The sequence below is a fragment of the Fulmarus glacialis genome, unplaced genomic scaffold (genome assembly GCF_000690835.1).
Source record: "Fulmarus glacialis isolate BGI_N327 unplaced genomic scaffold, ASM69083v1 scaffold2114, whole genome shotgun sequence".
In the NCBI taxonomy this organism is placed as follows: domain Eukaryota; kingdom Metazoa; phylum Chordata; class Aves; order Procellariiformes; family Procellariidae; genus Fulmarus; species Fulmarus glacialis.
The window spans coordinates 7,908-23,897 of record NW_009205877.1 but is presented as its reverse complement, the minus strand read 5'-3'; the positions used below and the strand labels follow the sequence as shown (position 1 = coordinate 23,897).

Below are 15,990 nucleotides of genomic sequence, written 5' to 3'. Positions count from 1 at the left end.
AAGAGACAAATAAGAATACTTAAACTGGGACCTTGACAAACTTACACTGAGCTAGTCAAATAAAAGATGAGAGAGCCAAGGCTGAAGACTTCAGTGACCAGCTGAATGAAGCGTAAAAGGGGAAGGTAGCTTATCTGCTTGCATCTTCCTTTCTGGGCGTTTCTGCATGTAATTCTACTCACCTAGCCAGCTAGAGGACAAAATTGTATTGCTGTAAGCCAGACTTTTTCCTGTGGAACAGGACAGAAGTAAGATGGAACCGGAAAACGTTTCTTCATATATAAAATCGATATGTGTACTCTCTTGAAATAAAGTCTGTAGTCTGGAGACTTGTACAAGACCCCCTTTTTGCTCTGGCTAAGTTTGTCCCGCTTGTTAACCAGGTATGTACCAATGGGAAAAGAGGCTCAGCTCTGAGTTGGTTTTGAAGTTTCAACAACACAAACAGGAAAATCTGTTCTGTGTCATCAGTATTAGGCACTGAATTCGTATGTCTGCAGTAATTGCCAAAAGAGTTCTCACCCGAGCTTTGTTGTGATTCTGATGTTTGGTAAATGTCAATGAAATCAGATAACTGCCCCTTCCCTAAATAATGTCTGTCCTCTCCCTCTGTCCAGGGGACGAACATATTGCCAGGGAGTTAAATAGAATGAGAGATGGGGAGTGCTGAAACAGCCACGTGTACTTCAAATTCTTCTTATAAGAACGGTTGTCATTAGCATAGATTATTTTTGTTCATTGCATATGTACACTTTCTAAATACAAGTCCCAGTATGCTATTGCCCCTTTCTCAAAAAGCACCAGGCACTCAAGCCCAAAGTTATAGCAAAAGAAAATTTTCAGCTCTTTAGAAGGCAAAATAAATCATTCTGTGGGAACACAGACAATCTGAGACTTATTGCAAATGAAAAAAAGGACACAACAAATCACTTTCCTTGGATCAGTGACACCTGTTTGCAGGTAGACTAAGTGTAACTGGTATGTATGCAGATATACACACAGGTGATGCTATTATTTATACAAAGGCGCACAATCCATTAGAAACAGTCTTGTATAAGAGCAGACTTTAAAACCTCTGAAGATGCTTTTAGGAAGCTTCCAGATGCTTGGATAGTCTGCCAAATCTCTGGTCCACAAGAGCAGGATGGAGATCTAAAAAAATCAGGTTGTGTTTTTAATTTTCTTCTGCAATATCTCTTGCACTTGACACCAAAAGAAAACATAACAACCCAAGAAAATCAGAATCAGTCTGAGTTCGAAGGAAAGGTTCAGTTCAGTTCGTGGATGTCCAAACTGGCATCCTCTCCCTACAGGTGGTAAATGCAACTGGTGTCTCTCATGACCTTTTCTATAACACCAACACAAAGGTTTGCAAGACCAGGTCCAAAAAGAATGAGGGTAGTCGATATTCCACTCTCATCTGAACGGATGAGATATCATTACTGACCTTCCTTTCTTTTTAGCGTTGTTAAAAACTTCACCTGTTAGTAAAAGAAATTTGTTTTTGTCTGTAATTTTGAAGATTTATTCTAGAAGAAAGCAAACACTAACATAGGGCTTGATCCTATATAAGGAACTGAAATGAATGAGTGGACTAAAGAAGGGTGCAGAACTGAGTTCTGACTGTGCAGCGTTCATGTGAACATCCAGACATGCAGTAGTATTTCTACCGTACTTGCATCCATTTACTATTCAGTACCATGACATGTTTTCATATAGATGCTGTATCTGAGTTCACCTACCCTTTTCTTCCCCCAAAGACCTTCTGCAAAGCTGTTAAGCGATGGAGAGTCCTTTTTCTTCAGGAGTGCTCTGTTCTACCAACATTTGCTGCTTCCACACAGTGAGAAATACACTTTCCTCCCAGCTTGCACAATTTAAATCTCATCACGTAGGTAAAGGCATTCTACTGGCAGTCAAAACAGACAGTCTTACTTTGCATTTTTCATGATACCAGTACCTGTGAACAGATTTCTTCACAGATTTTCAGATTTAATTACTACTGGCTTAGTTTAAACGATAAAGTTGTGGAAAAAGAGAAGAGGGCAACTGAATGTGAACATGAGAAAGAACTGAGGTTTTTTGCCGGCCTTTCACTGGTTCTCCCTTAGATTCAGTAGGGCAGTTTTTAGAATGGGATTTTCAAGGAAGCCCGGTGACTCAGGAGCCCCCGGTCAGCCGGTCTGGGTAAACCCGCAGTAGCTGGTGGAGTGGGGGAACGCTGGTGCTGACTGCATGGAAGCAGAATTAGCACGGCTCCTTCAGTGCATTGCTGCCCTGACCTGAAAACCCAGCTAGGGAATGAGTTCATAGCCTCAGGGGCGGCGCAGGGCTGAGGCAGCTACCTTGCTCTCCCAATCCAGCTGAATGCCTGCTCCATGCTCTCCTGAGCGTGCAGGTTAACACTCAGCCTGGCACTGCGTGGTGGATTTTATTTGATTTTTTTTTTTTTTACTGTACTCTGAGTCTATGGAGCTTCAGCGCTACGTAGGATTTAACACATACAGTGAAGCACTAGAACAAAGGGCCATGCCCAGAAAAGTAATGAACACATGCTGTCATAACATGACAGCTAAAGTAACCTCCCTGCCCCTATGAAACCTTCTGTTTCTTCAGCCTCCTCAGCACATATGCTTTACCAGCTCAAACTCACTCCTGCACTGGTAAATACGTATCATCAACTACCCTTTGACTACTTAATGCTAACGGAGTCTATATCCCTGCTGGAAAACATAACGCCATTTCGTTTGGTTTAGTAAGTTTAAAGAGGGCTTACTCAGCTGCAAGCAATACCGCGGGTTGTTGCGCAGTGTATTTTACCATCTGACCACAGACACAAAACTAGTACACAACAGGGAAAAACAGGAATTACACTTCTGAAATTTCTTTTCAAATCTTCGCTCTGGGACATACGTCTTTCAACAGTTCAAAAAGCACTGAGTAAAGAAGCAGCTTTAAGGTAGTACACAGAAAGGGATCAAGACTGATTTTTTTCCACAGAGGACGGTTGGTAGTTCCCTTACAGCTGCTGTATCATTCGTGGAGCAAACCAAGCCCATAGAAAAATGCGTCCCAAGGCTGAGGACCTAGAAGTCTAGGGGCCTGATGGCAGAAATTAGAGCCAGAACTCAGGACCCTGGCAAGGCATCAGTTCTTTAATTTTGAGCAAAACAAAAATTCAGGAGTGCCAAAAGAATGAGGTGACGTTTGTTAATCAAAGCACTTATTCTAAAAGGATTTAAGTGTTACTGATTAAAAAGGAACTCAGACCAGAATTCAGAACGAGAGTCAAAACCAGTGCACGCTAAAGTGTGGTTTATATAAGTCAGTCTCATGCTTAGACTGGACATGTTTCTATTTGGTACAAATGAAAACAATATTTATATCTCTCTTTTTCATAGGAAAAAGAGTTCAAAATCTAAACCCATCCTACCATCCAGCCTTTGCAGTGATTTTGGTGATAAATCCTTCTAAAATACTTGCACCCAAGAAAAACCTTCAGCCCTCCTCCACCACTGTCAAGTCTCAATGACTTAGTCGCCCTGGAGAGGACCCAAAATGATAAAATACAGCAAGACTAACCTTTAGGTAATGCTGTTTTAAAGAAAAATTGGTACTTCTTTTAAAATTTTTTTTCTAAATCAGTTCAGTTACACTTTTCAGCATGAACAAAAGAGTGTAATTCACAGCTCCTTTTTTGTTCCCTCATGTCAAAATGCTATCTTACAAGTAGAAATTGATTCTGCAGAGCGCACTTGTTGAAAAAACCTGACCATTTGGATAGAGTGAAAGAATTGCTGGAGCCTCTCTCCAGCTGAACCTTTCGAGCCGCACTGGCAGTTCTGTGCCAAGGCAAAACAAGTTTGCCATATGCGTGATGCACACCGCTTTGTTGAAGTACTAAACTTACATATCCCAGCAATCATACGATATTCTCGCTGAACTTTGAGAAGAATGCAGTCGTGTCAAATGAGAATGCAACCCTAAGGCCCTCTGTGGCTCCAGTTTCAGTTCTAATTTCAGACTAGGAGCTTTATCCTGAAATCTTTATTCAGACACACACGCACAAAAATTGAATTGAACTACAAGTGTATTTTCTTCCCACTTGCCCTTTTCATGAGCAAGGATTTCAGACAGACTTCGAATAAACATTACGAAGCTTTTCAGTCTAACAGTCTTAGAATGCCCATCTCTGCCTCTGGAAGGAATTCAGAGTAAGGATCTCAGGTCCATGACACTCCAGGCACAGAGACCTACACGCTCCTGCAGGATAACAGATCACCACGGCCAGCTGCATCTTGTAACCATGTGCAACTGTCAGCTCACAGAAAACACAGGGCATCAGTTCACTGAAACTGAAAGACAAAACAATTCAAATTACTTTTTTATTTGCTCCAGGATGCACAGCTTCTTGCAGCCTGGAACCGGGGCCAGTTAAGGCACAATAACTTCTTATCTGTGAGAGAACATATTTCAGCCAGAAGCACTAAGACTTTGGGAGGGTTGATCTCTGACCTGCAGGAGGTGTAGTTCTACTTTTAAAAGGCTTGACATTTATCTGGATGATAAACCTGGCATTTACTCCCCTCACACTTGTTGTTTTACCTATTGCATTAATAACTAGAAATTTATGGCACCCCACTAAAACTCATGTTAAAAGGACATGAAGTTTGTATGAGCAGCCCTCAGAATAGTACTGTTATGCTTCAAGATGACTGTCAGATTATTATTTTTAAATAACAAGCAGAAGAGGCAATCTTTTCTCATCCTTGGAAACCAAGCTGTTTTTTTGCTGAGACTTAAAACAACATTAGCCTGAGCCAGACACTGAGCATGGGAAACCTGAGTGTGGGTGATTTGCATCAGGCATTGCTATTGCAGCCCCAGCACAGGCTCCTAGAAAGAGGATTGTCAGACAAGTTTCAGTACAGGCAGACTTACTTACAGTATAATTGCAACCCAGGCAATATAAATAATACTGAATAAGGCTTGCTGGATGTTTGGACAGAAATACTGTGGTGTGTTGTGGGTGTTTTTTTGTTTTTTGTTTTTTTTAATTTGGTTTTTTTGGGGGGAGGGGAGTTGCACTAATTATACTGAATATATGTTCTTAATGGCTTCAAACCTCAAAACCCAGAGTTCCCACTTATCCCATGGCTGAAATTATCCTTCCCCAAAGATGAAGACAGATATGCTCACAGTAATCACTACCAGAGCTTTCACAAATACCTGTGTAAGAAGCAGCTATCACCACTCTATTTGCAGTTTCTATATACCACATGGCAAGTGCACCATCTAGTCACAGCATTGCTCACTGCCACAGCCATGGCCCACTAAAGCACCTTGCAAACATTCAAAGACTGTGTTCAAACTACTCCTTTATATCTAGATAAAATGTGGAGATTTGGAGGCAGCGGGAGATAGGTATTACACACAATCACTTGGATTCACTGGACCTTTATGGCAAATGTGGCTCTGCAGGAGAAACAACGAATATTGGTTGGGCAGAGCTTTGTGGGCAGCCTTAGCTGGAACTTTTTCAATGGAAACTCACTCATTTGCAAACTCAGCACTGCCCACAAGAGACAGAACATATGTAAGTGTTTATTACGTGAATCCATCTGAAGACCTATTTAGGTTGATAGTTTAATGCTCTAACATTTGTACCACAGGCTTTAATAACATTTTGTCTCCTCTACATCAAGTTCTTCCAAAGACTGGAGGGAAGAGTGAACAGCAAGGAATCCTCTTAAGCTATAACTGTTTTTCTGAAAGAATTACATCATAGTCCTACCCAGTGGGACAACACTATTTTTGCCTAGCTATAGGCATCATCAGGCTACAGAAAGCCCACCAACACCCCAAGCATGTAGGTTTGTCTTTGCTCAATAAACATGACCTACCATCTATCCCATTTCAGCCTCCCCACTTCCTACCTCTGTTTAAATTGTGAGATGAGCTCACCCATAACAGGATGGCCAATTCCCTCGTCATCGTGTAGTGGTCACACATACCCTGCTGTCTGTAAGCAATTGGGTAGAGTATCACAAATCTAACTAGCACATCTTGGGAGGAGCAGAAGAAAAGAAAGAAGCCCAAATTCCCTGCTTCTTCTAGCTATGCCACCTACTTAGATTTCCTCCCCCGCCTCAAGCTAGTCGCGCCTACCGACTGACAAGGCCTTTGAGGTTCATTGTTTCCAGGTTAACTGGGTGGCCTTCATTCCTCTTCTGTCTTGGGGCCCAGTGGAGACCATCCCACCACAGTTTTACTTCACATCCTCAAAGCAAATACTTGGACTCACCATTCCATTGTCTCTTTAAATTAGGCTATTTCTCCTTTTTCTTCTTTTTTGTGTGCCTCCGCAAAGTAGGACACATGAAGCCCTTTGCCAAAGTTGGATTATGACTGAGCTGATTTGGGCATGATCTTCCAATCCTAAGTGCTCTACCACCATGCTATTTGTTTGCTTTTATTCACGCTTAATATACATTGGCATGTAATTAGTTTCAAAGATAGATGAATTTGAGACACTAATAGGTATAATGTAAAACAAGCCCCTTTACTCCCAATGTCATACTTCTGCAAATGGTATCAGCGGACTTGATGACTCTGGATCTCCCTACTTAGAAACTGGAGGGAGCTACTGGAAAGCCATTTGCATGTTACACTTTATTTTGTAACTTGGCCAACAGAGCTAACCTCTCTCGTTGGCTTCTCTGGAGAAGAAAGCCTTGAGGCCGGGGGACAGCCTGAATTTTTTGCACCTTTTTTCACTGATAAATACTTTTTTTTTTGGTGAAGATCATGACTGTAGGATAGAAAAATGAAAATCTCCAGCCAAGATCAATGCAGAATCTGGGTAGTAATGAGCAAAACATCAAAAGGACTGATATTCAAAAGGAAGACAACATCCCTAGCTAACGGCAGCAGTCTCATTGAAAGTATTGGACAATTCCAGCTTTCTGGAGGGGACTGGGACTGCAGGCAGCTGTGGAGAGCAAACCTAGTAAAGCTGCAGCTTCTCCTTCTTAGCTCCCTCATCCTCACGCGTGCTCTATAAAGCACAAACTAAGATCTCCCCTGATGAGCTCATCTGTTAGCAGTATAACAGCCCTGCAGTTGTCTAAAGAAAAACTCCCTCGGACAGGGCTCCACATGAGACCTGGTCCCTTTATGGCTCTCTCCCACCATTAAGCCCACACGCAATTCCTTATGCTTTCATCTCTGGCTTCCAGGAAATCTTTGTTCTCCCTCAGGAAGGAGCCATCACTAACTCTTTCTCGGGCTCAAAACTGCAAGGATTGCTCCAACAGTCCCTGAAAACAGGCTGCCTCTCATATCTCTCAGCAATCCAGGCTCCCAGCCATTGGATCAGTCAGATCTCCTTAATCCTCCAAGTCCCATTATTTAGGAAGAAAACCAGGCATAGGTGAGAGTTGAGGCTTAAATCCCTTAAAAGCTTACACTTGCCCCATGATAAGATGCAGGACTCTTGAAATACTTCCAGTAATTTAAACACTGGAAGGTAGAATGGAGTAACTCCAATAAACTCCACATTTACTTGGCCTGTCAAAATATTAACCATTTCTTGTCGGAAATGTTGTAGACGCGCAACTCTCAGCAAGTTGTGAGATGCCTGCTACTGCTCTGGAAAAGCGAGTGAAGTTCTGGCCTTGACTTTGGTACAAAAAAGATTTTTTAAAATTAAAACATATTTTTTCCCTCTTCCAATTTGAAAGTCAGTAAGACAGAGACAGGCAAATAAAATTTTCACCATATGGTGTGGGGAGCATGAGAATGAATATGAGACTACTGACAAAGTTGCTGTGCATGCCCTTTTGGGTTGAAAAAAATACACAAGTAAAATGTGAGAGGCTAGGAGTATACTAGTGTACCAAAAACTTTTCGTTTACCTGAATTTGTATAAAATATTTTCTTGGTTTTCCTTTCATTGTTCTTCATTTCCTCTCAGTGACTGTTCTTTTAAGCTATCTTCATTCATGTAGTTTTGTTTATCAAGTGAATACTCTTTGTGTTTGGTTTATCAAAAGCCATGTACAAGTTCAAAGAATGGATAAATTTTGCATACCACAGGTAGTGCACCAAAATCCAGCATTACTTATGAATATGTAGATGTGCATATGTTCATGTATGATAGCAGAAGATCCAACCCGGACATTCTTATTGCAGTAACCTTTCCAGAAGTATCATTAACCCCATGGGTCTGTAGATGTCGGGTCTCTACTCTCCAGTTTAATTCCAAAGGAGACCAGTAATTCTGTTGGGGTAACACTGCTAGCTTTCTCTACAAACGCAGATGTGGTTTTGGTTTTGCTGCAGCTCACCAGGTCATAAGCAGTAGTTACCTACAGGCAAAGAACCACAGGAATGTTCTCATTCTCCCTTTTTGCCCTTTTCCCATAACCAATCACTTGGGATGGGTTACAAACTTCCCAATGCAAAATGCAAAGGGGACAGAGTTTGAAGAGATTCAAACGGTTCTGTGTTCAAATGCTGCCATCAAGTGGATATACATAGTAGAAGGCTGCAATCAATAGCAAGGATATTGTTTCAAAAGAGGAAAGTGGATGGAGAGAGGAAGAATAAAACAGTATTTTTGTTCCAAGTTTCATATGGCAAAACATTATAAAAACATTTTTGGTCTAATCAAAACTTCTAGTTAAGCCTGGCTTCGTCCCTCTTCTTTGTATTACAGCACCTTCATATTTTAGCATCTTTAAAGTTGCTCAAACTTGCCTTTGAGAGGCCATGAACATAAGGATGCTGCTCTGTGTCTGCAAAATTTGTCTGGATTGCTAAAGATAAGGACCAGATTTTGCATTGTGTTCCCATGAACTTGTCTGAGACCCTGACTCGGATACGAGCTTCAGCAAAGGTCCTCCATCTCGAGGATCTTTAGGGGAGTGAGTTGGAAGAAAAAGTCTCTTTTTGAGCTTTAGGGCTAATGAATTTTATGGTTTTCTTCAAATCCCAGAGAAACAATTCAGTGTGTATTTGAGACTGAAATACTCTCCTTTATATAAAGTCTTGTGCCCCCTTTTGCGAAGTTTTAAAAGGACCATATCCTCATTTCCTTCAAAAAATTCAGGAAGAAAGTTCAAAATGTTGATGTTATAAGAGCAAAATCTAATATACAGTACATTTTCTGGGTTGATCTCATTTAGTGGCCACAGAGATGCAGCAAAGTTGGCCCGTCTTTATGGGCCTCAAGTGCTGGCTCCAATATGGGTTGAGCAACCACAAAAGTCTTCTCTCAAGACTCTTCTTTCACCTAAGCCAGGCAGAACTGGATATTTTCCTAGGCTGTATGACATCCAGGACTGCAAGATTTGTCCATGGCTCAGTCACAAGAAATGCATAGTAAATGAGATGTGTTTTGGAAAATCAACAGTGCATGCATAGTACGTGTGCAATAATTTAGTGTGCTCTGGATGCATATGCACGTAGTTCTGCCAGGAAAGTCCTGGATTTTTAAAAAAAAAAAAAAAAAAAGAGTCCTATATCTGTAGCAAATTGTTTTGCCCTTAAGGCTGTGATGGTAAATAAAATTTGCCAAGGCACAGGCAAATTTGAGAACTCGGAGACGGAAGAACACAGTTATGAAAAGTATTGTACTCAGGCAGTGTAATCTGGACCATTGTCCACAGTGATGGTTTGTGTATATTCTGCAGCCAGATCCTTAACGCTGCTTCACCCTCAAAAGCTGAAGGCTTTCCTACTGTCTTAAGCAGGAATACCACAGTCCATCTGGACCTAAATATTTATTTTAAAACGGAACGCAGGTTATCGACCCAGAAGAGCAGATCAGCTGGGCTGTTGCGGATATATCAGCAGCAGATGGTTTAGCACTTGCAAATAGAATCCTTATTAATCAAAAGCAATGCATACATTATAGGTTTGTGGACAGATATCAAGAATGGCAGTAAAAAGAAAAGCCATGCACGTATTCTCTATTCAGACATCCTTGTCCAGAGTTTGGTGATTACTACTTCGTATGTTCTACTTTCACAGCAGCCAGACCTCTCCCCCACCATGGCCATGAAAAAAACCACAAACAAAAAAACCCCACAACAACATCCTGTCTCTAAAAAAGTGATCTTTGTGGAATATCTATGGGTCTTTTTTTGTTAATGTAACAGAAAGAGAGGCTCAAAGGGAGATGGTTAAAATAAAAATACCTTTTAATATATTCTCCTAAAGCTTGTGGACAAGAGGGAGCTACTGTCCTTAACAAACTGTCCCCCTGTCCCAACCCGTCCCTCAGGCTAGTTGTCCTTCCCTCAGCCTAGTTGTCCTTATTTATTTTTTTACAGGCAATAAGGCAGAGGTGGGGTTTGAGGCTGAGAGACATTCTTGCTTGACTAAGGGAGAGCATTCAGAAACCAAAAAGGTGAGAAATGGCAATATAGGTTGGTACCTCTGGCAGTGGCTATCATAGATACATTGTTCTCTGTTCATTAATTAAAAAATATGTAGAATAAATATAAAATTGAAGTGGTATCAATGTTCTGTCTCCTCTTTGCCTTTATGTCAGTGTTTCTGCATAATGCTTGTTTTAAACTTCTTGCTTTGGAGACCTGTTGCAGGCTATTGATTCAAACACTGTAGCTTGCTTAAACTTAAATCTTTCTTGTCATCCTAGTTCTCTGTCACTTATGTGGTGATCAGGCTTTGGAGCTATTCACTACACTAACAGCTCAGATATGAGAAACTCCCATACATATGTTTAATCCTTTTCTGGAACAGAGAAGCTAAAGAGAGCTATTATTTTTTACAGCCTTTCATGTTTAAGATAAGAATTTTTCCCTTTGGAGAGTATAGCAGGACAATAGCAGCCTCCTATACTTCTTCACTGACACCCCCAATGACAGGAAGGATGCTGGGAGCTGAAATCTGTGGGTTTTTTCCATGGTGAGCTAATGACCTTCTCTTCAAAGAGGCTCTCCTGCCTACATATGAAGAAACACACTGTGATGGAGGAGCTGCCAACTAGGTCATCATGGCCAAAAATCATGTGACAGTTTATAAATATAAATTATAATTACCTGGATTTTGTATTTTAAACACAAGCTTTGTTACTCAAAGCCTTGCTCTGGCCTGGAGCAGAGCAAGCTGTAAGGGCTGACGGAGCATCTGCTCAAAGGAGAGGGAAGGTGCACAGCTGAGTCTGGAATTTAATCACTGATTCTTAGCAGGTATTTACTATTGCAACTGTTTTTGCATCAAAGCTGCATGGTTTAAGTTACCCAATGGAGTTATTCAGTTTTTCTGATTACCTCCACATTGATCCTAATGTACTTCTAATCACAGAATAGATCACATTAAAATGTACAATACTGAATTACATATTTAAAATATATTGTTTTAAAAGAAACGTGTAAACTCTCATGGCTCATGTTTCATGGCTTCAAATTCAATACTGCTTACCTGGTTTTACGTTCATCTGGATTTCTAAGTTAGTCATCTTCGCTAAGACTGGTTGAAGAGTTGCTGGGTTTGATGAATATTTGTCTTCTCAACAAGAGTTTTGACAGGGGGCTTCTGCTTACTTTAAAATTTTCATCCTGTTATCTAGAAGTCAACACTTTCCACAGTAGTATCTCAACACCATTTTTCCTGTTGGCTCTAACCTTTGCACTACATTGTAATGCTACGGTATGTGCGACTATTATCAGCAATACAGCAAACTTGCTATATATTCATATCAATTAAGAGAGATGTCAACAGAAAAAATCTTAGGGTAATGACCTGTACGTACTTTAAGGCTTTTTTTTTTTTTTAATTTGAACAGCTGTTAATGGGAAGAGCATAGTTATCAAACAGCTTAGAAGAAGCTGCTAAATATTCCTATCATGGGTGGCTGAGGAAGTCAATTGCTACTTAACAGCAGCTAAAGACACCTTTAAGCACCGCATTTTGAAAGGGACCAGCCAAAGCCAGGCTGCCCAGTAAGGAAGCGAAGCTGGGAGACCCAGGAGGATCGTGCCCCAGGGTGGGACATGCCCTCACCAACAGCACAGTCTCACAGAGGCTGAGCACATCGCCAGAGCTGGTGCTGGTAATGGGGTCCATCGACAGTCCCAGACACAGCAAGTGATGAACCCAGTCCAGTCAGGAGCAAAAAGAGACAGGGCCAGAGACAGGGCTGGAGCACAGGTCCAAAGGGCCCATCCAGCAGATGGGCTACCTACAGTAGAGGTCTGAGGTCCATCCAGCAGGCAGAGGTGGAGACCAGCACTCCCACAGCATAGCTCAGATCAGGAACAACAGCCCCGGGCTGACCTGAAATGGGCCTGTGGGCAGGGGGTGGGTGAGGGCCCCAGGTGAGGCTCCTCAGGATCTTTAAGACCTATTAGTGCCCTCAGGCCCCTGACAATTCTGTGGCTTTCACGAGCCTTTGCCTGTTTGCCAGTGCTGCTTTTGATTCTTGAAAATCTTGTCCTCTCCTTGAAATATGACAAAGAAAAAGCAGAAATGAAGAGTTAAAAGCAACTGCCCTCTTTCAGGTGACACACATTATCTTTTCATTTCTCCCCATGACACAGGCATGAAGGATACTTCATGCAGGGTTCCTTGAGGAATATTTATAGAAAAGTCAGAATCAGATCCTTTACATCTCTACCAGGTCTCTATACAGAAAGTATGACCAAAGACATTGAACGCCTTTTTAACATTCTGGTAGGTAAATAGAACAATTTATGGAGGCAGCATCACAAGCAACAGAGACCTTTAACCTGAAATTAGTATCACAAAGACCTATTAGATTCTATAGAAGGAGTAATCTATCTTATAAGCATGTGAAAAATAGCAAAACTGAATGGATAAGTGAGACATCAGTGTGAATGTGCTCCTGTTGATTGCAATCTCTAAAGTCCTTACAACAGATAGCAGAAGAATTAGGCAGGGATACTTGTTGCGGACTTTGCTATAGCATAAAATTTACAAATGTATAAATAAATAAACCAGTATAGCCCTTAATTGCTGTTTATTAAAAAAAAAAAAGCATTACTGAGTAATTTACAGGTACCGTATTTGCCAGACAAACTATGCACAGGACGAGAAAGCTGCAATACAGTTCCAGTGGTAAATTACCTTTTATTTTACAAAAAATAGCTGCCTTGAAAAGAAATCAAATTAACATTCCCTGCTCTTTAATATTTTTTTTTTTTTTTTACTTTTATTTTGGGGAATGTAAAATTCCTTAGCAATACAGATACATTATATATCTTCAGTATCACTCAGCACAAGCTACAGCAAATGTACTCACAAATATTGAGGCCAATCACAGGCATAAGTTCAATCTATTTTATATATTGCTATGGAAAGTTGCAAGTTGCTGCTCGGCTTCCAAGGGCCTAGATGGCAGTGTAGTTCTTAGTGTAATTAGTCAATTTGATCTTCTCCGGGAAGATAATATTAACCGAGAGGTTTTCCCCATTGTTAGATTTCAGAAAAAAGTTCTTTTTCTTGCGTAGAAGATGACTATATTTGGCATTAGCAAGCCAGATTTCACATTTTGAAAAAAACACAATCCCGGTTGTACCCAAGACAACAAGACATGTAAGCAAGCCCAGTGCAACAAAACATATCACCTGGCTTCTACTGAGCAAGGGGTCTGCATTTTGGATTGTTTCTTTCATTGTTATTTTCAGGATTTCTTGTTGATGATGCACTGATCTGTGATGAGCTTTTGGGGGTGGCTTGTAATTCTGCATATGCTTTGTCTCCACATTCACTCTAGAGAGGCTTGTGTTTTTGCTGGGATGTTTGCAGGTCGCACCAACAAATTCTGGTTTACAGATGCATTCAAATCCTCCCTGGGGATGTTCACTGCATGTCCCTCCATTCTCACACGGGTCACTTGCGCAGAATATGATACGGCTGCTGCAGAGTTTTCCCGTATGGCCACGGGGACAAAAACAGCTGAAACCCCCACCAATATCTGTACATGTTCCTCCATTTTCACACGGGTTGGATTCACAGTCATCTCTCTCTATTTCACAGAAGTTGCCGGCAAAACTAGAAGGGCACAGACAGGAAGCATGTGGTGCAAAACCATTGTCATCAATGCATGTTCCTCCATTCTGGCAGGGAGAGCTAGAATAAATAACAAACACACAGACAGAATTGAATTAGAAGTCCAACAAAAGAAGCTATCAGGAAACACTTTATATAACAAAAGGAGCTGTTTTTCTTTAGAAAAGCCGATTCCAAATGTAAATCCACTGAAGTCAATGAAGTTGAATCAAGAATGAGTTTGTTCAACAGCTTTGTCAATACAGATTATAGTATCTTCTGCCAATTCTTTGGGCAGGATTAATACACCGGTATATAAATTCAACCTGAAGAGCTGTGAAGGGATTTTAAATTATTTCAAACATTTATTCAAATTAAGCTTCCCAGTGTTTTCATATGCTTAGAGCTATTTAGCTGAGCAACTATTCAGACAAGACTGAACAAAGACTAGCAGCATGGCTTTCTTTTCCACCTGATTATTCATAGGATAATCTATGTATTTTACTGGCAAAGCAAAACACTCTGCCATAGCAGCTAGATGTAAAGCCGATTGTTTTTATTCTGCCTCTCCAGTGCTCCACGACATACAAAAAAGGTGAACAGATACTTTCCTGCAAACTGTTCAGCCAAAAATTTTGATAAATATAATTATAATAAAAAGTATAAATGGGATAGTTTCAGCCTTGTCAAAGGCAGCTGTAATGTGAGGACAGGACCATAGGAAACCAAGTATTTCTGTAAACACTTTAAGAACTTAATAATTAATAGTCTGATACTATGTTTTAAGTGATGTAAATTCACTGAGACACCTTTTTTTACCTTTGCAATTTAACTGTGCCTTACTGAGTATAAGGCCAAAAGATAGGGCCACGCATTGACAGAAAGGCACAAATGTGCCAATTCAGTGGAGCTATGCAATGTGGACTTGGTCCTTCAACTGGCCATGTTGGCAGAAAAGGGGCCCTGGGTTACAGGTTTACAAATAAATCTCAAAACCCACTTTCATCATACATGAACAAAGCTTTTGAAACTTACCTTCTAAAAATGCATAACACTTGGTAAAGCTTACAACAAGCCTCTCTGACAACAACAGTTTTCCTAATACTTCTAAATCTCTGAAACCATACAGCATAGTACCAGGACATAGTTGAAAAGTCCAAACTGTTATTAAGTTTTACATTTCCAGGGGCAAGTCCCAGGGGTATTGAACATCACAGCTTCATGAATGCTGACATTTCACATATGCAGTGGTCAGTAGCAATTGGCCATTATGGATTTCCACGGTGGGACACAGAGATTTAAGAGATCTGTTGATGTCTAGGTGAGATGACTGTGAAAGAGATATAAGCTCCTGACTACAAGTGGTCCCTGACCACCGGTCAGGATAAGGTCGAGCTGCTCAAATGCCCAGCCATTGCCCTGGGAGTAGCTATGATAGAGACTACCCCAAGCACCTCTGGCTTTACTGGGGACTGAAACACTTGGTGGCCACCCATCAGGAGAGCCTGAATATCGTGGTAGACGAATCATCTACCTGTTTTTTGCTGCTTCCACATAAACTGCTCTGTCTTCTTGTATTGTCCTTTGCTGTAGATGTTGGCTGGAAAAAAAGGCTACTAAAAGAACAAATTGAAAGTCTGGAAGCAGCATTAGGAATGTGAAAGGTGTGGTTGCCCCTGGACTTTGACATAGCAGTTATCAGTTGTTGGTGACAACTTGAGGTGATCACGCCAACAGGGAATTTTGTCACAATCACTAGCCACTGTGTCTGCTTTAAGCAAAATACAGAAGCTGTAGCTGTACAGTCCTTGAGTAAATGAGTGGTTACGGCCTGTCTTGGAGAGTCTAGCACCCTCTCTTGGCTTTATAATTCCCATGGAAAATCTGACAAGCTGTTTTGGATATGGCAATGTGTAGAAGTTTGAACCCTCATGGGCGGGTTGAATTACA

The 15,990-nt window shown here is 41.0% G+C and overlaps 1 protein-coding gene across 1 annotated transcript in view; it reads right to left on the bottom strand.

Moving 5' to 3' along the window:
* Positions 1-12,996: 12,996 nt before the first annotated feature.
* Positions 12,997-15,990, bottom strand: part of DLK1 (delta-like 1 homolog (Drosophila)) — a gene marked incomplete at its 5' end in the record, with an annotated part of 10,117 nt that continues 7,123 nt past the window's right edge. The window contains one exon of the mRNA XM_009575540.1: positions 12,997-14,121. Coding sequence (XP_009573835.1) covers positions 13,380-14,121 — 742 coding nt within the window. The remainder of the gene's footprint in view (positions 14,122-15,990) is intronic.